Below are 24,721 nucleotides of genomic sequence, written 5' to 3' on the forward strand. Positions count from 1 at the left end.
TTATTGCTGCAAACCCACTATTTAACGTTTACTTATATATATATATATATATATATATATATATATATATATATATATATATATATATATATTATATATATATATATATATATATATATATATATATATAAATATATATATACATATATATACATAAATGTATAAATTATGTATAAATGATATTTAATTTTAAGTCCTTTCTGTTATATCTTATCTCCATTTTAGGTTTGAGCGATGGCTTGGACCGTTGTCAAAAATCTCTAAACGAATATTTGGATTCTAAAAGAAGAAGGTTCCCTAGATTCTATTTCATTTCCACCGAAGAACTCTTGTCTATATTGGGTGGCAGTGATCACACATGTGTACAAGATCACATGATAAAGATGTTTGATAACATAAAATCTTTAAGGTTTGATTATAAATAGTTTGATTATAAAAAAATAATGCAACTAATAACATATATTTTTGTTTTTTTTGTATAAGTTCCTTTTCGTTTCCAAAAAAATTATGTTGAACAAGTTGACTGGAATTTCACAGTAATAATAAACTTTTTATTTGACATTTTGTTCAAAAATTCTCAGAATATCATTTTTTAAAGTCTTATGCTTAAAATTGGCAATAATTAATTTAACCCTCTACTGCATGAATTCAGTTTTAGATAAAAAAAATTTTTGTTTTGCAAAATTTAAGATTTTGTTGTTCTTCTTTTATAAAGAAGTATATTTACCAAATAATTTACAAACATTTTCTACTAATTAAGAAAATAAAAAAATAAGCCATATATGGCTTTCTATACAATAAACATAAAATGTACAAAAATACAGGTCCAAATATGGCTTCTTATACACTTAAACTAGTTATTGTTTTTAGGAGTGAAATTCTACAAAACAATTTCTATCTTTGTTTAAACATGAAAATACGTTACATTTAGTACATCTAACAAAAGATCTAAATTTACAGTCATTATAGCACAACAATCTTGTATCGTTTCACTGGGGAAAGTGGCCAATGGCGTCTATAAGAACTTCATTTCTTGGATTATCTTGACGCAAAGTAAGCCCCTTTTTGGATTTGGGAGTTTCTGCTTTAGTTATGGAACTGCTTGGTGAATTAACATTTGATAATGGTCAACCCCTTTTCTTTGGCAAACTATTCTTGCCCACCTTGCATAAATTTTCTGCAATATATTATATTTTAATGTTTGAAGTTAAATAATGGCATATAATTTATACTCTTTTGGCTCCACAGGATCCATGCATTCGCAATGCACATGTCCAACAGGTGAAAAAAAATTTGACATTTTTTTCAACGTAACTGAATCCTATAGAGCCCTAGCATAGAATCCAACAGATCAACTCCTCCCATATGCTTGTTATAAACATCTATTGATTTAGGACAAGGAATTTCACGATGTTCTTTGGCTTCTCGAAAATAGTGCTCTCTGGAACTAGTAGGAAAACTACCTACGTATGTTGAAAGCATGGTAACTAGTTTGTTGTCGTACCAACAAACACAAGAGATTTCTACTCCATCTATAACAGTAGTTTTCTCTACCATAGTACCTCGACCATGTTTTTTTCTCTTTTGGTGTAGGCATTTGGCAGTTTGCTACTCTGTTAATTCTAGCTGTCCCTAAGGGCAGCAAACCATTTTGTGAAAGATAAACTTGTAGGTTAGGGCTGTTGAACCAATTATCAAAACATATTTTATGATTTTTGTGCCATGGTATTGTACTAGTTAGTTTTGTAACTATGTTTCCACTTGTTCCAACATCTGGTGCACCATCAGGTATAACATTACTTTGCTTTCCAGCAAATATATCAAAATCGTAGCTGAATCCTGAAACTCCACTAAGTACCAAATTTTTGAATCCCCATTTCTTGGGTTTCTTAGGATTATATTATTTTAGACTGTGTCTTGTTTTAGTAGGTATGATTTGTTCATCAATAGAGAGTTACTTTTCTTAAGGAACTAATAATAATTGTTCACGTATCTTCTCTACGAGAGGTCTTATTTTAACAAGTTTATCGTGACTGGGTAAACCAGCTCGTATAAACTTATTGTTGTCATTGAAATGTAGACATTTTTTAATCTCTTTCCATCGATTACAATTCATAGTTTCGTATACAAGTCTTTGGCCTAAACGTGAGTTCCAGTAGAGTCTACTAGAAGGTAATTTTAAAATTGACATAAATACGCTGATTCCAATAAATTGTTCAATTTCATACTTCGTAATGTTACCGGATTTGTTGATGTTATCTTGCACTGATTTTAAATTTTACTCATTAACTACTAACTCCAATAAGTCGTCATTAAATACGAATTTAAAAAAGTCTATAGGACTCTCCAATCTCTGCATGCATTCTAGCCATTTAGATTCTCCCAAGAAAGCATAGTCATTTTCATAATAACTCTTCAATTTTAATTCCTTCCATAATATTTTCTCTTTCTTGTTTTTAGATGTAGATATTGATTTATTTTTGTATGCTGGTTTGAGTCCTATTGAGGTAGTTGCCCTTACATCGTCAACTTCTGATTCGGCATCAGATGTCTGTATGTCAGAATAATCAGTTTCAGATACTATTACGGACTTATTTCTTTTAATTTTGAGCGATATTTGGTAATACTATTTGTCACTATTGTTCTGAAGCTATTTTCTTGTGGCATTTTAAAGTAATTACTATTTAAATGGGAATAAGCCACAATTAAAGGTTAAATTACGTTTATTGCGTTTCAATTTCTACTTCGGAAATCGTTCTCAAAATACAAACATTAGTAAATTAAACAAATTTTATTGTTTAAACTTTAAAATCATTTCTAAAGTATTCTACAATGATGAACTGATATATTTTTGCAAAAAGTTGTACATAATTGTTTTGTTTGGCTCCTAAAAAATACCGATTAAAAGGTAAGAAAACTGCGATTTTTAATATGCTATATAATTAAGGTCATCAAAAGGTGTCCGTATCAACAAATTACATGTAATATTTTTTTACAATAGTTTATTACCTTCTTAAGGGGTTCTGAACCTCAATTTTGTTGATTTTATTGTTTGAGGTTAAGTAACGGTTTTTTAAATTTTTGTTACAGATTTTGGGTGACTTGACAAAATACCTAATAAATATAAGGGAGTGTTTGGCAAGAGAAAATACTACGACTTTAGTAAAGATAAATGAGAAGAAGCCTTAACAAACATTCATACTGGTAGATAGATATTGGTGGAGGCGGACGTAATACCGGTATATCAAAATCTACATTATACCGAAAATGAAAAATAAAAATATAAAAACTTATGGAGGCCAGACTTCATTGACAAAGAATGAGGAAGTGCTCTTTTAAAAGATGCTCTTTTATTTGCTGCGGAGTAGGGATTTCCCTTAGATAGAGACAATATTAAAGATCTCGTTCGAAATCATCTAAACAGACAAGGACGAAGATTAGGATCTTTCACCGATAACAGACCGGGTAATAGTTGGTACTACGCATTTATTACTCATTATAGTGAATTAACCATTTGCCTATAAGAAAATATAAAGCGAAGTCTTGCTGCATTTCTATTGACGTTTTAAGAGAATATTTTGATAAGTTGGCTGTTACTTTAAAAGACATTCCTGATGAAAATATCGTAAATTACGATGAAACATGTTTCACCGATGATCCTGGACGAACCAAAGTTATTTTTCGACGCACAGCTGACATGCCGAAAAAATTATGGCCCACACAAAATCTTCAACGTTGAGTGTGACGTTTTCCGTTAGTGGATCAGGAGTTATGTTGCCACCTTATATTGTATATAAGGCAAATCAGCTGTGGTCTATATGGACAGAAAATGACCCTGAAAACTTTCGTTGCAATCGGAGCAAATCCGGATGGTTTGATCTACATTTATTCGAAGACTGGTTTAAATTTACTATGCTCCCTTATTTTAAAAAACTTAAAGGATCGAAGGTGTTAATCGGTGACAATTTAGCCAGCCATATTTCCATCACTGTCATACAAGAGTGCAAAACAATAATATTAGCTTTATTCTTTTACCGCCCAATAGCACTCATCTAAGGCAACCGCTGGATGTTCGCTATTTTAGACCACTGAAGGGTAAATGGAGATCAGTTTTGACTAAATGGAACCAAACACAACCTGACCCTATAACGAAAGATCGATTCCCATGTCTACTGAAAGTAACATTAGTAGAACTAGGGGCAAAAAATGCTGACAACGTAAAAGCCGGGTTCAAAGCGACAGGAATTCCTCTCGACCGATAAGCTGTTTTAAAACGAATCCCTTCTCAAGATAGGCCTGTAGGGGAAATTGCCTACGTGTTCAAGGATATGTTTGAAACAACAAGATATGTAAAACCAACTCTGTCCGACATACGGAAGAAACTAAAGGTTGCTGCACGGGAGAGCATCTGTGTAGAAGCTTTAGAAGCACACAAACCAGACGAGACAACGGTAGAAGTACGACTACCTAATCAAAAGAGACGTGTTAAAAAAAATCCAAAGTCACGCAAGTCTAATAAATACGAACTTTCTTCTAAAAGTGAAATAGATGATATAGAACTTAAAGACGAGACCGACGAAGAAGAGTTCAGTGATACTGAGGCCGAGGATAATCATTTACAAATGCGAAATCAAGAGCTAAATAAAGAATACAAGCAAAATAAAGAACCTGTGGAATCACATTCATTTTAATGTGGAGAGTTCTCGTGAACTTTAATAAAGAGAAACGGCTTGTAAAATATGTTGGAGAAATCTGCCAAGTCATAGATGAAAAGTACCCTCAAGTCAAATTCTTACGAAAAATGTGGGTAACAAAGAAACATTTTTTTCATATCCTGACGTAGTATACGAATCGATGGTGAAGAGAAATGAAGCCGTTTATCTTCCAGCTCCACACCTTCTTCGCCGAGAACGTTTCAAATTTTTGACTGATTTGTTTGAAGCTGATTATGTTTTATAAACAAATAGGTTAGGTAACTACATTAATAAAAATATTGTTAACTAAGATTTAAGTCTAATACAATGTAAACTTTTTGAGAATATTTTAATTTGTTGTTTTTATATTTTGTCAGAATAAACGTTTTAAAGTAAGTGGTCTCAAAAATTTATTTCACCCTTTACAATAGTAACAGATTTTTTAAAAGTTAAATTTGATGTTAAGTCACCTATAGAACAGCTTTATTTGCCATTTACACTGATTTTTGCTTACATTTTCAAGGCACCCAACAGGCCGGGTGACTTGAGAAACACGGTTATTATTTTTTTTTTTACTTTTTTTTTGTTCTTCCAAAAAATTTTTATGTAAGTTCTATTCTTTGCTAAAAGTGGCATAACACCATATTTTTTGTTTTGTAATAGATTTATCAGTATGGCAGGTATTACATAATTGATGTCTAAACTGTAGCCAAGTCATCCAACTCTACGGTACTAAGTAATTATGATACTTAACTTAAAATTTAAGTAAATATTTTCACAAACACTTTATATTTCTGTTTAATATATTTTAGGTTTTCTACTGATAGCAACGATAGAATAATAGCTATTGCTATGATATCGTCTGAAGGTGAAGTTCTTGACTTTCGAAATCCAGTTTCTATTGAAGGAAAAGTGGAAGAATGGATGAATGCCATTTTAAGAGAAATGCGCATGTCCGTCAGATTCATTACTAAAAGTGCCATATTTTACTACGGAAAAATCAGAAGACCCAGAACCAAATGGATGTTTGAATATCAGGGAATGGTAACCCTTGCTGGTAGTCAAGTATGTAAACTATTAGTTTTTACTGCTTTTGGAGCTACTAGTTTGTTAATATATTTCCATGTGTTTGTCTAAAACTATTTTTAATGAGAAATAACCACAATTTTAATTAAAAATACTTTTAATTTGATATTGTGGAAACCTAAATAATCAAAATAAACCTATTTTCAATAAAAAATTGTGGTAATGTCCTAATAAAATAGTAGATAACAAAAATGCTACCAGAAAATAATTTCAGAAGCATATTCTTCCTGGACGTTGACTGATTTTTGTTGGTCACCTCTTTAAAATCATTTAATTTATTTTGTTCACTCATGAATTTTTAATATTATTATTTATTCAGTTGTTTAAATTCAATTTATATAATTATTGTTATTAATTAGCTTTCATCTATCGTAGTTCCTTTGTAATCTGCTGTAAAATCTATCTAACTCTCCTATATTACATTATTCTAAATGGTTATTACTATACACCATAAAGAATATTTTTTCTCTTATTCTTATGTTTATTTTCCTTTTAAATTTATTTCACTTATACTCAATGTGTTATGCGTATTCTAATTAGATGTCGTCAGTAAATAATTTTAAATTTCACGTCGTTTTTTTTATTTTTGTATCACTTTTGTTTGGCAATAGCAAGAAGAAGAAAAAGTTAAAATATATGCAAATGCTTTGGTCTTTATAATACTAGTTGTTTTCTATAATACGGTTCAAATATCTTAGTACATTTGACGTCATGTTAATTATTTAATTTGATATAAAATTATTTTCTTGTATATTGGTAAGATCCATATCCGCTATGGCTATTGGCAACTAGCTGGCTATCTTCACTTTATTTGCTTCTGGTCTGAATAGTCCAGTAGTAGGTAATTAAAACCACTTTCTTAGATCAAATAGCCAAAAAATTCTTCGTCTTCTCGGACTTCTTCTGCCTTGTACACTTCCTTCTAGTATAAGCTGCAGTAGACCATAGCGTTGTTAATTTCTCATTATGTGGTCAGGTATTCTAACTTGCGTTTCTTCACAGTTTAAATCATTTTACATTCATTACTGAGCCTTCTTACGACTTCACTGTTTAATATCCGATCCACCCAGGAGATTCACAACATTCTTTTATAGCATCACATTTCAAGAGTCTCCAGTCGTTTAAGTAATTCAGGCTAGTGTTCAAGATAAACCCATAAGAAAAACTGAGAACATATAGGACCCAAGAAGGCGGATTTTTGTTTTATTAAAAACTCATGGGTCATGAACATTTTGCTCTTTTAACAAATGGTATTTTATCCTTGTCTATGTGCTGTTGAATTTTACGTGATCCCACTGATGATTTACACTAGTGGCCGAAATTCTGAAAACTTTACAAACATTTTAGTATGGTTAGCAGTATTTTTCTATTTCATATGGAGTATGTTATTTACAAGATTATCTATTCAAAAATTCTTACTTAAATCTGTGCCTTTTATGATTTACAAAGCAAGCAGACGATGCATGGACCGACTTGGGGAACCTAAAATTTCATTCCACATCATATCGATTCATCTAAGCAAAAACCTTTCATAAAATGGCTTGGATTACTTAAAATACAAATAAAAAAAGATATAGAAAAGGCAGTTAAAATTTAATTTTACGAATAGTGCCACTTCAATTTGCTTACACGTATTTCGTCCTTTCGGGACGTATCAGAGCAACTTCGTAATCTTCTCTACTTTTTCTTACTTCTTAGGCTTCTTACTAAGTTGCTCTGATTAGTCCTGAAAATACGGAATACGTATAAGCGAAGTATAGAGGAACTATATATGAAATCAAATCTTACCTGTCCTTTCTTTAACTCTAAATCAGTTTTGAATAAGGGCTTCTATCATTTTTCTCTCGTTGCTTGGGTTTCAGCGTGATACTAGAGGTAATGGATTTTGACAAGAGTTATGAGCCATGCCGATGCAGTACACAAGTTTACCTGTTATTTACATGGTCATCTTCTTCTTCTCATTGCGCCGTCTCCTTTCGAAGGTTGGCGATCCAAATGGCAATTGTAGTTTTGGAAACTGCTGCTCGAAAGATCTCTGCGGATGAGCGGTCGAACCATCTCCTCAGGTCTTTCAGCCACGATTTCTGGCGTCTATCTACTTATCTTTTGCCCTGTACTTTTCCTTCCAGTATAACTTGAAGTAATTCATATCTTTCTCCTCTCAACACATGACCCAAGTATTGCATTTTCCTCTCTTTGATTATTCTTAGTAATTCTTTTTGTTTACACATGCGACGAAGTACCTTAACATTAGTAACTCTTTGTACCCATGGAATCCTCAACATTCGTCTATATATATACATCTTAAAGGCATCTATTCTTTTTTCTATTTCATAGTCCATTGTCCAACTTTCACAGCCATACAGTAAGACAGAAAAAACGTAACATCTCATCATTCGGATTCTAAGCTGTAGACTAAGGTCTGATCTTGTAAAAAATGTTTTCATGCTCATGAATGTTTTCCTTGCTTGTTCGATTCTTGATAGGATTTCTTTTTTTGGATTACACTGACTATTGATATTTGTTCCCAAATATTTTAAGGAATTTACCTGTTCTATTATTTGACCCTTGGCCTACACCTGTATGTTTATTGGTGTCTTTGAAAATACTAAAGTTTTAGTTTTGGAAACGTTTAGATGTAAACCGAACATTTCGCTGTAGTGAACTACCGCATTTATTATATTTTGTAGTTCTTGTGCGTTGCTTGCTAATAAGACGGTATCATCAGCATATCTGATGTTGTCTATGCTGATTCCGTTAATCTTAATTCCGCCTTGGACCTCGTCTAATGCTTCTCTGAATGTAGACTCCGAATACAAATAAAAGAGTAGCGGTGATAAGACGCAACCCTGTCTCACTCCCCGTCGGATTTGTATGTCTTCGGATGTTGTGTGCTCTATTTCAATTGTTGCCGTTTGGTGCCAGTATATTTCTGAGATAATTCGCAAGTCTTGTTCGTCAACTCCAGTTGTTCTCAGAATTTCGATAATCTTTTGATGGTTAACGCAGTCAAATGCTTTTCGATAGTCAATAAAACATGCATATACATCTACATTCATGTCTCTGCATCGTTGCGTTAACACATTTAAAGCAAAAAGAGCCTCTCGTGTTCCCAATCCGTTTCGAAATCCGAATTGAGTGTCACTCATCTGGAACTCGCACTTCTTGTAAATTCGTGTATGGATACTTAATTCTAAAAAAAGTTTTAAGGACATGAGACATCAAGCTTAATATTCAATAATCATCGCATTGTGAAGAATTCGTTTTTGTTGGTAATGCTACGAATGTTGATTTTAGCCAGTCTGTTGGTATTTTACCTGTTTCATATATCTTATTGAATAGTGCTGTTATTAAATCTAGGCTTTTACTTTCGTTATCTGTCGTTATTAAAGGTGTCGTATTTTTTTTGAAGTTGTTCGATTTTTAGGCATTTTGTTGACATCCAGTTTTCTTTCGCCTCCCTGCACTTATTTCTAATGATTTTGTTGGTTCGCTTTTATTCTCTTGGGCTTGTTTTATGTTTTCGTCTTACATCCTTGAGGTCCATAATCTCTTGCATTATCTATTCTTGTTTTTTGTTGTGTTTTATGAACCCGATGTATTCTTCTTGTATCTTTGTTATTTTTGTTTTTAGAGCAGTCCATGTTACTTCAATGTCTGTCTGTACCAAGTTTTCGATCGTTTTTATTTCTTCCTCAAGCTTGATACTTATTTCTTTTTTTGTGTTCAGGGTTCTTCAGTTGTAAGATGTCTATTTTTCTTGTCACTGTTTTCTTTTTGACTTTGGGAAATCTTTTTAATCTAGAATCCATTATAACTGGATTGTGATCGCTATGTATATCAGCTCCAGGGTATGTTTTCGTAGATTGTATGTACTTCTTAAAGGTGTTATTGAGCAAAATGAAGTCAATTTGATTTCTAACAATTCTGTCTTTTCTGTCTGCAGGTGATTTCCATGTGTATAGCCTTCTAGGATGTTGTTTAAAAAATGTATTGGCTATTAACAGATTGTTTTCTACGCAGAATTGTACAAGTTTATCTTCTCTATTAGTTCTGGTACCTAGACCGTATGCTCCTATGTGGTCTCCTTCAGCACCACGACCAACTTTAGCGTTAAAGTCACCCATGATCATCGTTATCTCACCTCTTTTTGTCAGTCTCATTATTTTATCTATGTTGTTATAAAATTTTTTAATTTCTTCGTCTGAATTGTCACTTGCTGGAGCATAGACCTGAATAATATTTAGTTTTCTGTGAGCTGTTTGTAATTTCAACATTGCTACTCTATCAATTAGGGGGATGAAGTCTATGACTGATTGAGCAATTTTGTTTGACACTAATATAGCAGTTCCATATTGATGTTCTGGGTCGGTCACACCTGAACAGTATATGTATCCATGTTTTGTTTTTGGTATTCCTGATCTAGGCCATCTTACTTCACTCATCCCCAAGATGTCTATTTTCAGTCTTACCATCTCGGCTTTAGTGTTTGCCAGTTTCCCGAACATAAATAAGCTGCGTACGTTCCAGGTGACAATGCATACTATTCGGTCGTATATTTGTATTCTCTGTGCACTTTCTTGGGTAGTTGACGGGGGGATTCTTCGCACCCTCTCCCCATTTAAGGGGTGCCCCGGACTGAGGGCCATTTTCTTTTTCTCGTCTGCCATTTAGATTTGTGGAAAATATAATGGGGTGGCTTTCGCGTTGCCTTCCCCATCGCAGTACCACAACCATTTAAACTGCTCCAGTCATGCTTGTGGTAATCCAGTTTCAAGCTGGTCCAGGATCATTTCCTCTACGCCTTAAACTGGTGAACCTCCATGGAGTGTTTCGTGGCTTGTTTTCCCCGTACTATTTTTATTTCTACATCTTTTATGTAGGTATCATCTCGAATTATCATTGACCCTAAATACTTAAAAGTTTTACAACTCTTAACAGTCTGTTCTTCTCTCTTAAGTTCAAATCTGCAACTTCGGATTTAATACATAAATATTTGGTCTTACACATATTCATCTTAAGTCTCCATAGCTCATATTTTTCCTTTAATTTCCTTATTATAATACCAAGTCCCCCCTCTCTTGTGCAAAAATTACTTGATCATCGAGGAAAACTTCTTCTTCAAGTGTCACCTCCACGGCGGAGGTCGGCAATCATCATAGCTATTCGGACTTTTGAGACGGCTGCTCTGAAAAGTTTATTTGATGTACATCTGTACCACTCTCTCAGGTTGCGCAGCCATGCCATTCTACGCCTCCCTATGCTTCTCTTTCCTTGGATCTTTCCCTGCATAATCAGTTGGAGCAAGGTGTATTTCTCTCCACGTGTAATATGTCCAAGATATTCCAATTTTCTTGTTTGAATTGTATTTAAAATTTCTATTTCTTTATTCATCCTTTTCAGAACCTCTTTGTTTGTGACATGTTCTGTCCATTTTATTTTCAGAATTCTTCTATACATCCACAGCTTGAATGATTCCAGTTTTTTTCAATTTCTTCTGACAGTTGTTCGTTAACACGTACTTTTGCTCGCTGTTTATAGTATAAATTTGATATGGTCCTGAGGTCGTTGTAGTTAATCTTTGATTGCAGGACATTCATTACTTTTTCATGTCGTACTTTATCGAATGCTTTATTTTAGTCAATAATACATGCGTTTATATCTGAATAGACGTCCAGGCATCTTTGTATCAGTATATTAAGAGAAAAAATAGCTTCACGCGTTCCTAGGCCTTTACGAAAACCAAATTGTGTATCATTAACGTCTATGTCCAGTTTGTGATATATTCGGTTATGAATGACTTTTAGTAGTAACTTTAGCACATGTGACATCAAGCTAATGGTGCGGTAATAGCTGCATTTTCTTGCGTTTTTCTTTTTAGGGACACAAATACAAATCGACTTTAACCAGTTTTTGGGTAATACGCCTGAACTATAAATTTGGTTCAAGAGTGTCACTAAAGTATTAATGTGATTCTCATCTATAATTTTTAGGATTTCTATAGGAAGCATGTCAGGTCCAGGGTTTTTCGCACCCTTCATCGTTTTTAATGCGTGTAATATTTCTTTTTTTGTAATATATGGACCTATTTCTTCTGACGTAAGTTCTATGTGCTCCAGATCTCCTCTTTCATCATCGAACAGTTCGTCGATATATTCTGACCATCTGTGTACTTTCTCGTCCGTCTGTGTTATAGTAGTCTCGCATCTAACCAGAAGTGCATCAGTGGGATTTTGTTTTCTTAGTCCTGCCAGTTCTTTAAACTTCTGGTGTAGGTTAAACAGATCATATTTATTTTGAAGGTCTTCGATCTCTTTACATTTCTCTTCAAAGTATTTTTCTTCTGCCTGGTTTATCATCTTCCTGATCTCGTGGTTTATCTCTCTGTATTTATTGTTGTCTTTGTGTTTATATTGTCTCCGATTTTCCATTATATTTAGTATTTCGTTATTCAACAATTCTTCTTGTCTCCTTGCGAAAGTCTTTAGCATTTCTTTACAGGGTTCCAGTAGACAATGTTTTTGTCTGACAATGTGACAGTACTCGTCAATGTGTCTGTGTTTAATTTTCTGCAGTTTACATGCAGTTCATATTGAAGGCATTCTCTTACGTTAGGTTCTTTAAGTTTTCTTTTGTCCATTGAAGGGATTCTTCAAGAAAAACTAGTGAATGTAATATATTCTTTTGTACTGGCATAACTCTTATTCTGTATATTCTTATACTACTACATTTTCTATACCATCTTTCTAAGCCTGATCTATATACTACATTAAAAGTGTAGGTGATAGATCACATCCCTGTTTGAGGCCTTTTGTTGCGAGATAATTCTGATATAGCATAAAAAGAAGTAGAACGTCAAATATATTTTGTGGACAGCAGCGACAGCATGGAATTAATGGATTATATTTCTGGAAGATAATGAGTGGTAGTTTAATGTATAGATACACACTGAGTTGTTTGATGGTGGTAACACTAATATTGTTAAGTGAATGGTTAGACACGTTGTGATTCTGGGTACCAAAATCGCCAACGTTTAAGGGGTTAAAAAGTTATTTAGTTTACAACGAATAAACCAATCTTTGCTTAAGAAAAGGTAACTTAACCTTTTCTCCACACACACAAAAAAAGACGTAAAGTAAAATTGGTAAAATAATAATTTCTTGCGGAGAACTTTGAAATAGGCAATCTTTGATTTAAAATAGATCTCAACCTAAAACTAAGTTCATTTTGATTTGCGATCATTATCATTTACTTTAATTAGGCTATTTAGAATGCTCAGTTTTTTTTATTTTCTAGTTTTATACGCATACTTCACACGTCTTATCAATGTTCAGTACGTTTTTCTCATTCATGTTTCTATATATCAGGCATATGGGATATAACATATTTATTTTACAGGTCTGGTGGACAGCAGAAGTTGAAAATGTATTTACAAAAATTGCGAAAGGTAATAAAAGAGCTATGAAAGAATATTTATTTCAATTAAATAAACAACTAGAAGAAATTGTGTTCACTGTCAGAGCGGAACTTTCATCAAATGATAGAGCCAAGTTTAGAACTATTGCAATTATAGAAGTACACTCAAGGTAATTTTACAAAAATTCGTAGGTATAACTAGCTTGTATGATGTACAAATACTCAGTTGTAGCATTACTAAAGTTTGGAAATATTAAAATATATTATAGTACCAAAATCATGGAACTATATAAAAAAATGGATTAATTTACTTAAAAAAACCGAAATGAATGCCGGACATGTTATAAACGCCTAATGGTCACCCATCGAACTAGAATACCCAAAAAAAACTTACTAATTAGAGTAACTATTTACCTTATTACTACATACTTAAAATAATGTTGCCAAAAAAGAAGATAAACGCGAATTAATTGGCATCAATAATCTGTACATATAAATGATTATTTCGAAGACTTTTTTTTTTTAAAAAGTAGGTCTTCTAAACATCGTTCTATCCCTAATAGCAAACGTACGTCCAGTGGACGTCCATAGTACGTCCCTCACGGACTTTAAGGACCGCTTTGGTCCCAAGGACGTCCTTTTAACGTCCTATATTGGTCCGAATGTCGCTGCGCCAAACGTCCTATGGACGTCCATTTTAAGTCCCGAGCGGACGTTCGTTGGACGTACCGGGACGTTAATTGGATCGTCCATAATACGTCCGGAGGACTTACTTGACAGACTTTTGTGATGTTCTCGGACGTCTATTTTAGCGCTGAGGATCTAAATTAGACGTCAACGCCATTGTATGAAGTACTAAAGAGGTGTCATCCTGTGCATATTAAGAATGTATTTTGGTAAATAAGACGTAAATGTTTAAAGGAACTTACATTTATTTATTATTAAAAAACGGGACAAATCCACTGTCAAAATTATACAAAAAAAAAATAGGTTGCCTGTAAAGTCGGTTTTACGGGCGAAGATTTTACGTGACAACGTCTTTTTCTCGGTAGAATATTTATTGATATGAATATTATTAAATTGCACAATAGGAACAAGGAATTGAATGAAAATAAGAATTGCACAAATTTTAACTATAAAAATTAATTTTGTTTACTAAAACATTGTACATGTAAACTTAAACTTAACTAATTTCCATTTGAGTGATTTTGTTGAGGATAGGACGATGATAGGAGAAATATGAAATGAAAGGAAGTGTTTCTGCTGTAATGTGTAATCCAACGCCAAGAACGCTCGAGAAAGACAGAGACACAAGCACGCACCGATTCAACGCGCCTAATTCTCTAGTGCTGCGCGCGCAGCGGACCGATCATGTTTGAGTGGGAGAGAGACGCAAGGCATTCGCCGGTCCGGCGGGCCTCTCTCTCGTTCGGTGACTCATCGTAACAGACGTGAGCGGGCGTTACACTTTTTCATGAGTGACTCCGAGCCACAACCTAATTTAAGACGTTGTCACGTCAAAATACAACATTATAGAAATATAAAATAATTTTGAGTAATAAAACATAAATGTTTAAAGGAATTAACATTTATTATTGCATATATATATATATATACATATACATATTTATATATATTTATTTATAACAAATAAAACAAATTCACTGTCAAAATTATACAAAAATGCAACATTATAAAAATATACACAAAATTACAGATAAAAATAAAATATACATGAATAAAATAAATAAAAAAGTGCAAAAAGTATCATTTTGCATTTAAGTGCTTTAAATAGTACCTAATGCTATTGATACAAAAGTTTCAGACCATACCTATATGTGAACCATAATTATTTCTGCAGTGAGGAACATGGAAATATAAATTCTGACGCAGTGAATGGGGAGGAATATGAAAACAAACTAGCTGAAGCAATTCAGGAGATTGGTTATTTTATGAACAAGCTTAAAAATATAGATTGTAAGATAACACTTCTGATAAGAGAGTTCAGATTAAAGAAATTGATCATACCAGAATAAGAATATGGTCTACACAATTTACAAGAACAGTGGATGCTTGTAGAGAAGTCAGTATAAATCTAATCGACATAAAAAATAACATAATCAGTGTAAATTAGTAGAATTTGAACAACTAGACAGTAAACCATGCTGACCAGTATAAAGCTGATTCTTCAGATTTACTGTCAAAAAATCAGTCACTAAAGCCTTGAAAATTTTAGGAATAGCAGAAAAAATTATAATGGAACGATAATTAGGAATCAATAAGTTAAGGATAAAATCCATAAATAAATTGTGGTGGAAAGTCACCCTCAGTCAGAGATTTATTAAAAATAAGCCATAGAGGCCTACATAAAAAGAATGCACAATTCCTTAAAAATAAGTTAAGATATTCCGTCTAGACCAAGACCTTTATTGCTATTAAGACATTGTAGGCATGCTAGAATGTCACAAATTGTAATAGTTAAAGAGTGAATATGGCTGTGACTGATATGGGATCTTTGACTACACTTGTCTACACAGGAGAAAGAAGGATTGTGAATACTGCTAAAAAAATTAGCCAAATCGTTGAGCACTACTGTGGTACACTAAAAACAGAACCATTCAACTTCCCTTATCCCTTCCCATTTTGATTTCCCTTACAATTGTGTGGTCGGCAATTAAAAGCAGACAAGTCAATTTTTAAGTTTTAAAGTTGAAATCATAAGTATGAAAAAAATCAATACTTAATATGAAAATTATGTCTGTTTTATTTTAGTAGTAGATAAATTTTTAGGTACCCTTTTTTTTATAAATAAAAATGTTTCAAAAATTGACTGTCCCGTTCTGTCCACCAACCACACGATTTAACCATTACAGAATTAATCATATTTGCTTATGCAATATACAAATTAAATTTTATTTATATTTTTATTTCAGCATCTGCCCTCTCTTTAGATCACTTCAGATATTTCATTATTAAGTTTCAATTTCCTTCCCCATGGCAATGCTGGTTTTGGAGTTTTTTCAAGCAGCATCTGAAAACAAAAGTAATGTACATTCATAAATTAAACAAACTAATTTCAGATTTAGTTTATTATACTTTGCTTATTGTGAATAAATCATCATTCAAAGGCGTAAAATTAAACACATGAATTTCAAGTGCTGTATTTTTAATGAATCTCACCTGAACTAGAAGAATACCCAACTATTGGTATTTATTTCTAATGACCAAATAAGCAGTAATTACACGTTGATACTTGATACTGAACAAAAATAACTGTATAAATAAAATATACGGCCAACAACAAACCTTCATCACATATCTTTAGCTGTAGTTCTTAAAGCAATCTCATAGCCAGACCTGAACATTTGTGAGTTGGTAAATTTTGCCATCTAAATTACATATAAGACATTGTTAATGATATGCTTCATCGGCTGTATGTGGCCACTTAGCAATAGTGTAAATTCTTAAATGTACCTTAAATTGATTTATGTTTACAAGTTACAAACCTTTTAAAATCAGAGCTCTATGGGTGTCTTCAAAAGCTGCATATTGCTTTTTCCCCAGCCAACTATATTTGCCTTGAATTGCAGATCAGCTTCTTAAGGCTTCTGCTAACAAATTCGTTCGTTTATGGTTTCTTCACCAATTTTGGAAAGCTCATTATCCTAAAATATAAATCAATATGTAAAAGTAATCTAACTACCCCACAAACTTGATCATCCACGCTTAATTATTTTAGCTTAAACTATCTAATAAAAAACAGCCTCTGTTACAAAACCAATCAAACATTTATTTGTAAATTTTGGTTTCTCATAACCATGGTAAATGCCTATTAAATCTACAATTTTTGGATATATAAACAAATTATACAAACTAGGATAATATTGACCACTAAAACTCTTTTTAGTGGGATCCATCAAAATTTACACAAATTTCTATAACATTGTTTTTGGGAAGATAAAAATACCACTGAAATTTGAATCCCATGGATCAGAGTTTTTGTTCTCTGGCTGAAGCAAAAAGGGTTCTAGCATCTGAAGGCAAATGAGAAAGATCAGGAACTTCTTTATGAATTTTTTAATATATCACCTAGTATTAAATGACAAAGTCCAGTAACATTTTATTAGAAAAATTAAAAACATCTCGATAAGGTTCTCCAGAATTCTCGTTACAACCATGTTTAGACCCTTCTTCATTTTCATTGAAAGGAGAGCTTTGTAAAAGATCAGCAGAATGGTTGTCCACGTGGGCACGTGGTCCATTTGAATTATTTTAGGTACTTAACATGATGTTAATAAAAAGTTTAAATCGAAAGTATTGTAACCTGAACTATTTGAACTGAAACTCTCATCAAAATGATCAGTTAGGGATTCCGAAGAAAGGTTTGAAGAAAATGGAATATCGGGTTTATTAATATTTTCAATAATATTCTCTACGTTTTTCGTAACCATCCTCTGATAATGACGCTTAGAAACAAATCGTTTTCTTTTAAACATAACTAATTCTAGGAAAAATTACACTTACCTTTTTGTAATAAAATAAAAACCAAACTCGGAAGTAACCTAACAAATGGTACCAAATCTTTAACAATATTCTATAACCAAAGCAAGCATCAAAAAAAGTTGCTTATTCACACCATTTGCACTGTATATTGCTTAAATAGAATTCTTTTATTTCTTTTAAGCATTAATAATAGGAATTAAACGGTGCCATTTGTTTAAAAATAGGTATAACATGATAATGGGTGTATATTGTGGACAATGACAATTGATATCATCACTTTGCCAGTTGCAACACTTGTTCATCTTCGAACAGCCTTCATCTTGTTAAAAGATATATTTTTACTTTTAGCAAACTAATATCATCGTGGTAACTAGAATAATAAAAAAATTGTAACAAATAAGCTAGAAATAAAAGATTTTTACACTTTACCTAAAAACAAAAACATGTTTTGGATATATATATATATATATATATATATATATATATATATATATTATATATATATATATATTATATATATATTTATATTATATATATATATATATATATATATATATATTATATATATATATATATATCCAAAACATGTTTTTGTTTAGCTTATTTGTTACAATTATATATATATATATATATATATATATATATATATATATATATATATATATATATATATATATATGTATATATATGTATATATATATATATATATGTATATATATATATATATATATATATACGTTTTGATAAAAATTTAAATAAACTCGAAAACTTAACAAACCTAAAGAGTTGAGAAAACTTGAAGGCCAATATCTGGCTACAAACCCAAAATATCCATTTTTTATTAATACTCACCCAGTTACTAAAGCCCTCTCTAAGAAAAGAATATATATATATATATATATATATATATATATATATATATATATATATATACATTTATACATATATTATATACATACCTACATTAAATATTCACGAATATATTACAATATACACATAGTAGTACCTATCTAGATACTTTTTACTTTTTATTACATATACGCATTTTTTTTAGAGATATCGTTGAAGGATTTGTCAGGGACAGTGTAACGGATATTACAGAATTTGAGTGGGAAAGCCAACTAAGATTCTACTGGGTTAATCAACTGGATAATCTCTGGGTAACTCAATGTTCCGGTTCGTTTGAATATGGGTAAGTATATATAAGAATACTTTTGATCGATTTCATTTTTGTTGAGGTTTTTATCATAAAAAATTTTAATTTCAGAAATATATTTCAGATTAAAGCCAGTTTATTCAAAGCCAGCTTTTTTGTGTTTTCTATGAAGATTATCGGAATGACCTCAGCACTAGTCAGAATAATAAGAAGTATTATCTGGGTACTTTCTATTCTTGTATTTTAATTTCAAGATATCTATTCATTGTATTAAACATAAAAATGATTGTTGTTAGGTATCTCCAAATCAATTAGTATCGTTTGTATTGTTAATTAATTTCCTAGCATGAGATCTGGTCTACTAGGTGCCACAGTTTGCTCTTTGAGAACAGTGCGGTCCCAATACAGCTTGTAGTTGTCATTTTCGAGCATAATCTCAGGAACGCATTGATAATATGGGAGATGATTGATTTAAAGAAGTTCTAGATATTTGTTGATGAAAAAGATTTCCTACTGAGTCATGCCGGTCTTTTCATTAAGTTGCAGCAAATGCCTGACAACCCCCAGTAAGATATTGGATAGTTTGTTGGACTTGATATCCACATCGACATTTGTCCTTTTTGACCTAAGTGTCTTTAACGATTTTTTCAGGTCATTTTTGATTGGTATAACCTGATCCTAAATTTCGTGTAATCAATGTATATATATATATATATATATATATAAATAAATATATATATATATATATATATATATATATAAATATAAATATATATATATATATATATATATATATATATATATATATATATATATATATATATATATTAATATATAATATCGCTCTTTCTACTGCACCTCAAGGATAGTGTTATTGTGTTTATTGTAGGGTGTGTTCGTCCTTTTTGCTAAAGATTTTCTATATCCGTTTTTGTCAGTTGGATCCAATAGTTTTAGATCATCCATATATAACAGAACAAGCTTTATTATTAAACTTAACAGTCTTCCGGGTCGAACCACGTCGATTATTATTGCGCCATTACACTGATCACTAACCAATGCATTACTGTTACTGGGAATAAAGGACGGTTTGTTTATACCGTCAATGGTGACGTAGTTTGGGTGGGGGTTGGCGTGGGGTTAGCGTAGGAATTGTCGCGGGGGTTGGCGCGAACATTTCTGACAGTAGGATTTTGATTGACGGATGGAACGAACGATATTCTCTGTATGAGAGGTCTCCTTTATTAAGACATCTCTTTTATTGAGAGAATTTGGCCTTCTTGTCCATTTCTATAGCTTCTCGGATAATTCTTGGTTTATAAAAGCGGTTAGGGCTATGGTTCTGGAGATTTCAAAATCAATTTTGTAACTTGTATGAAGATGATGTTGATCTAGAGTTGAAATTGAATCGGAATTACGAACAGAAATGGAATGGTCATAAATCCTTTTTTGGATTCTACAATTTGTATGGCCAATATAGGATCGGGGGCAAAGTGCACAAGAAATTTCATAAAGTCCGAGTTGTTAATTTGGAATGTTGTCTTTGATTGATCGGACAAGAGATGAAAGTTTGATAAGTTGAAAAGAATTTTCAAGATTCCACATGAGTCCAATAAATTTAAAACACAATTTTATTTGTTAACAACAAAATAAAAATATTAGACTGTAAACAGAAATGATTTAAAAAAGCAGACACATTTTGTAAAACATGTATACAATATAAAGAGCATAAGATATTATAATTGGAGAAGCTTTTCAAAATTCATTGAAGAGAACCATAACATACAAATTGTGCAGTTTCACATTGAAAATAATTTAACTACATTTATAACCTGTAATTAAAAAATTTTTTTTTCTTAGTTTTATATTTTCTATAAGCAATTAAGTAATTTTATACGATCTATCCTAGTATTTTCTGAATTACTTTTTATGAAGTTAATAAATTTCTACTCTTTACCATTTACAATTACATTTACACTTTTACACCACATATCCACGAAAGTCTAACAATAAACTTACATTATATTTAAACCAGTATTTAAATGTATTTTATAATTAAATGATGAAAAATTTAAAACATTAACTAATTCTTAACGGAGGCACGACTTGAAGTAGTGATAACGTATACCTCATGTATACCGTCAATGCCATTACGAACGCATGGGCATGGATTTTTTTATGCACTGTGATCTTAATTCTTTCGTTGGAGCCAACAAATTCACCTCTCATATCTCATCTCTACTACAAGATATTATAAGTTAAGTTAGTTGTAGTCCGGCTGTCTGATGATTTGCCTATTAATCTTGGTGTATATGAATGGATGTATGTGTATTTTGTATTTGTGCTTGTATTTAATGCTATACTCTCGACCGACTCGATATGACTACTCTTTCTATATTTTTATTAACAGTATTTCGTCCACCGGAGTTTTATTTATTTTTTTATTGTTTCTCGGGCTAATAGTATTTGGATTTGCAACAATATTTCATTTCCACTCAAAGAGAGAGCTTAATATTCTGTACTGTTATTTTAGAGAAAAAATAATTACTTATATCAAACTTTTTAATATTTTTTAGATATGAATATATGGGTTTAAATGGAAGACTGGTTATCACTCCTTTAACAGATAGAATTTATCTTACACTTACTCAGGCTCTATTAATGCATATGGGTGGTGCTCCTGCGGGTCCAGCAGGTACAGGTAAAACTGAAACCACTAAAGATTTAGCTAAAGCAATTGCATTATTGTGCATTGTCACTAACTGTGGAGAGGGAATGGATTTTAAAGCAATCGGGACCACATTAGCTGGACTTGCACAATGTGGAGCTTGGGGATGTTTTGATGAATTTAACAGGATTGATATATCGGTAACTATATTTATTCTTTTTAAAGTATATCTTTATTTGTTAGGCTTACTTAATATTTGAACATAAGTTGTACCATGTACATAAGTTGTTATATATGCCATACATAAGCTAAGCTATTGTTGTGAATTTATTAAAAGGTTCAATATTTATAACACTTACGGATTTAATTTATTTCTTTATTTATATTAACTTATCTGACAATAATTTATTATATCCGTACGTAACAAATTCGCGAGCGCGGGTCTTGAGAATTAACTGTCCCTCCATAACCAAAATTCCTCTATAAATATAAAGTCCTGTTATTCGAGAATGAAAACAGTTGTTTCTCGAAACACATCGAACATAGACCGCTGTTTTGCTGAAAGGCCTTCTAGACAGAGCGGCGAATTGTTCTCAGAACCGGTATGGTTAAATCGGCTTGTCTCCAGAAGATTCGAATTGTTGATTTTATTACAAAGGGGGACCCATCGTGTGTCAGGTAGGCATTACCTAAAAAATACGTGAATGAATGAAAATATTAGTAATAAATATATTTACGGTTTTGGGTCAGAATTTATCGTAACATTGCCCCCCTCTTAAAAGATTGTTCCTCCTGGAACCTTGTCGGGACTGGAACCGGAACGGTATGCTGGTATCGGCAACTGGACCCTCTTTTACAACTTCCAGTTGTATAAAAATGACAAGGGACGGTTTTCTCTCCGCACCAGTAACTATGCGGATTGCAACAGACTAACACCTGGACTTCGGTGTCTTTAAAGATCTCTTCCACCATATTTCGGATAACCCTCCAATCTAATTGGCGGCACTCCAACTTTGGCATGGCTAACTTTTGCACGTCGGACTCTAGTACGTGCTCTCTCAATTGAAGTAAGGCTTCCCATACATCTCGGTAGGTAGGTTGGTCACGGGCAGTGTCTTTTGTTACCAGGTAGAAAAGGTAACGTGATGCATCTTGGAGTTTCAAGGTTTTACCGGGAGCTGGCACCTGGCATTGAAGTTCTGCAACTCGACCAAACTTCCTTCGAAAGACGGATGCCAACCCTGGTGCGTCTTTGATACTGGCCGGGATGGTAAGGGCCAGCGAGTAGTCATCGGGGAGCGCGAGTAGATCTTGCTTTTCTTCAGTGGTAACACCATGTCTTGCTTTACCGGTACCTCCATAGGCACCCATGAATTCCTCAAACGTGAGGTCAGACACGTCTTGGACTTGGTTTACTTCCACTTCTTCATCTGCGTCGTGGTCACCTTCGAAAGACGCCAGCCGGTTATGGTGTACTATCATCGGCTTTCCCCTCGGAATCTTGTTTATTCGGTAGATGACATCGTTGATCTTCTCCATGATGAGGTATGGACCTTCCCAAAACTGCTGCAATTTGGGAGAACAACCTTTCCGCTTCTTGGGATTATACAGCCAGACTTTGTCGTTCTTCTTAAAGCAACCCTTTTCGGCTTGTGTATCGTACCGTTTCTTCATTCGGTCGCTAGCGATCTGAAGGTGGGAACGGACCAACTCATGTACATCGTCCATTCTTCTTCGTAATTCGATCACATAATCTTCACCTGCTACATCTTCTCCAGGTCGACACCCAAACTCTAGATCACAAGGTAGTCGCATTTCGCGTCCGAATAGGACTTTGGCTGGTGTCTGGCCTGTTGATTCGTTAACAGCAGATCTGTAGGCCATTGTGAAGAACGGAAGGTATTGGTCCCAGTCTCGCTGATGATCGGACACTATCTTTGTCAAATACTTGCCAACTGTCCTATTCATTCGTTCTACCATACCATCCGATTGCGGGTGATACGCGGTAGTTCTTGTTTTCTTCATGCCTAGTCTATCACATATTCCTTGGAATAGATCGCTTTCGAAGTTCCTGCCTTGGTCACTATGGATCTCCAAAGGCACTCCAAATCGGCTGATATATTCTTGGATCAACTTATCTGCAACGGTGGCGGCCTTCTGGTCTGGAAGTGCGTAAATCTCGACCCACTTAGTGAAGTAATCCATTACTACCAGCATGTACTTGCCTCCCTTTTCACTTTCGGGAAATGGCCCAGCGATGTCCAAAGCTATTCTTTCAAACGGGCTTCCAACATTATATTGTCTCATAGGAGCTCTCCTTTTTCGGTAAGGCCCGTTACTCGTGGCACAAATAGTACATTTCTTACACCAGTCTTTTACATCGTCGGAACTGTTCATCCAATAAAACCGTTCCCGAATTCGCTGAAGGGTTTTCCTTACACCAAAATGCCCTCCCGATGGACTGTCGTGTAACTGACGAAGTACTTCGGCTATTCTGCTCTTTGGGATTACCAACTGTCTTCTCTTCTCTGAACCGTCATCATTTTCCAGGACTCGTTTGAGCAAGCCATCTTCGATGATAAATGAGTCCCACTGGGCCCAATACGTCTTAACTACTGAGCATAGGTTTGATATTTCCTGCCAAGGTGGTCGACGGTTTTCCTCTTTCCATTTTCGGATTTTCTGTATAACTGGATCTCTCTCTTGTTCTTCCCTTATCTTAGTAGGCGTCCAGTCGTCGTTGACAATCGTCGTTCTTAGCACTGCTGCTTCCTTGGATTCCGTTTTGTTGGAGTGGGAACACTCTGCTGGGCATGGCCTTCTGGAAAGAGAATCAGCGTTTCTGTGGCTAACTCCGGCCCGGTGCTCAATCTTAAAATCGTATTCTTGGAGTCGTTCGATCCACCTGGCTATCTGACCCTCTGGATTCTTAAACTGCATCAACCACTTAAGGGCGGCATGGTCGGTTCGGATTAGAAACTTTCTGCCATAGAGGTATTGGTAGAAGTGCTCTACTGATTTAACTACTGCTAGAAGTTCTCTTCTCGTGACGCAATAATTCCGCTCAGGTTTTGAAAGGACTTTACTAAAATATCCGAGGACTCGTTTCTGTCCTCCTTAAATCTGAGACAGCACTCCTCCAATTCCCACATTACTTGCATCCGTATCTAAGATGAACTCTCCTTCTGGCAGTGGATA

The 24,721-nt window shown here is 33.4% G+C and overlaps 1 protein-coding gene across 1 annotated transcript in view; it reads left to right on the forward strand.

The window, feature by feature from the left end:
* The window catches only part of LOC140442220 (dynein axonemal heavy chain 10-like), a 657,946-nt gene that overhangs the window by 254,719 nt on the left and 378,506 nt on the right, over positions 1–24,721 (forward strand). Inside the window, 5 exon segments of the mRNA XM_072533298.1 lie at positions 226–409; positions 5,507–5,759; positions 13,179–13,366; positions 18,754–18,891; positions 21,432–21,723. Coding sequence (XP_072389399.1) covers positions 226–409; positions 5,507–5,759; positions 13,179–13,366; positions 18,754–18,891; positions 21,432–21,723 — 1,055 coding nt within the window.

This window comes from Diabrotica undecimpunctata, chromosome 5 (assembly GCF_040954645.1).
Source record: "Diabrotica undecimpunctata isolate CICGRU chromosome 5, icDiaUnde3, whole genome shotgun sequence".
NCBI classification, from domain to species: domain Eukaryota; kingdom Metazoa; phylum Arthropoda; class Insecta; order Coleoptera; family Chrysomelidae; genus Diabrotica; species Diabrotica undecimpunctata.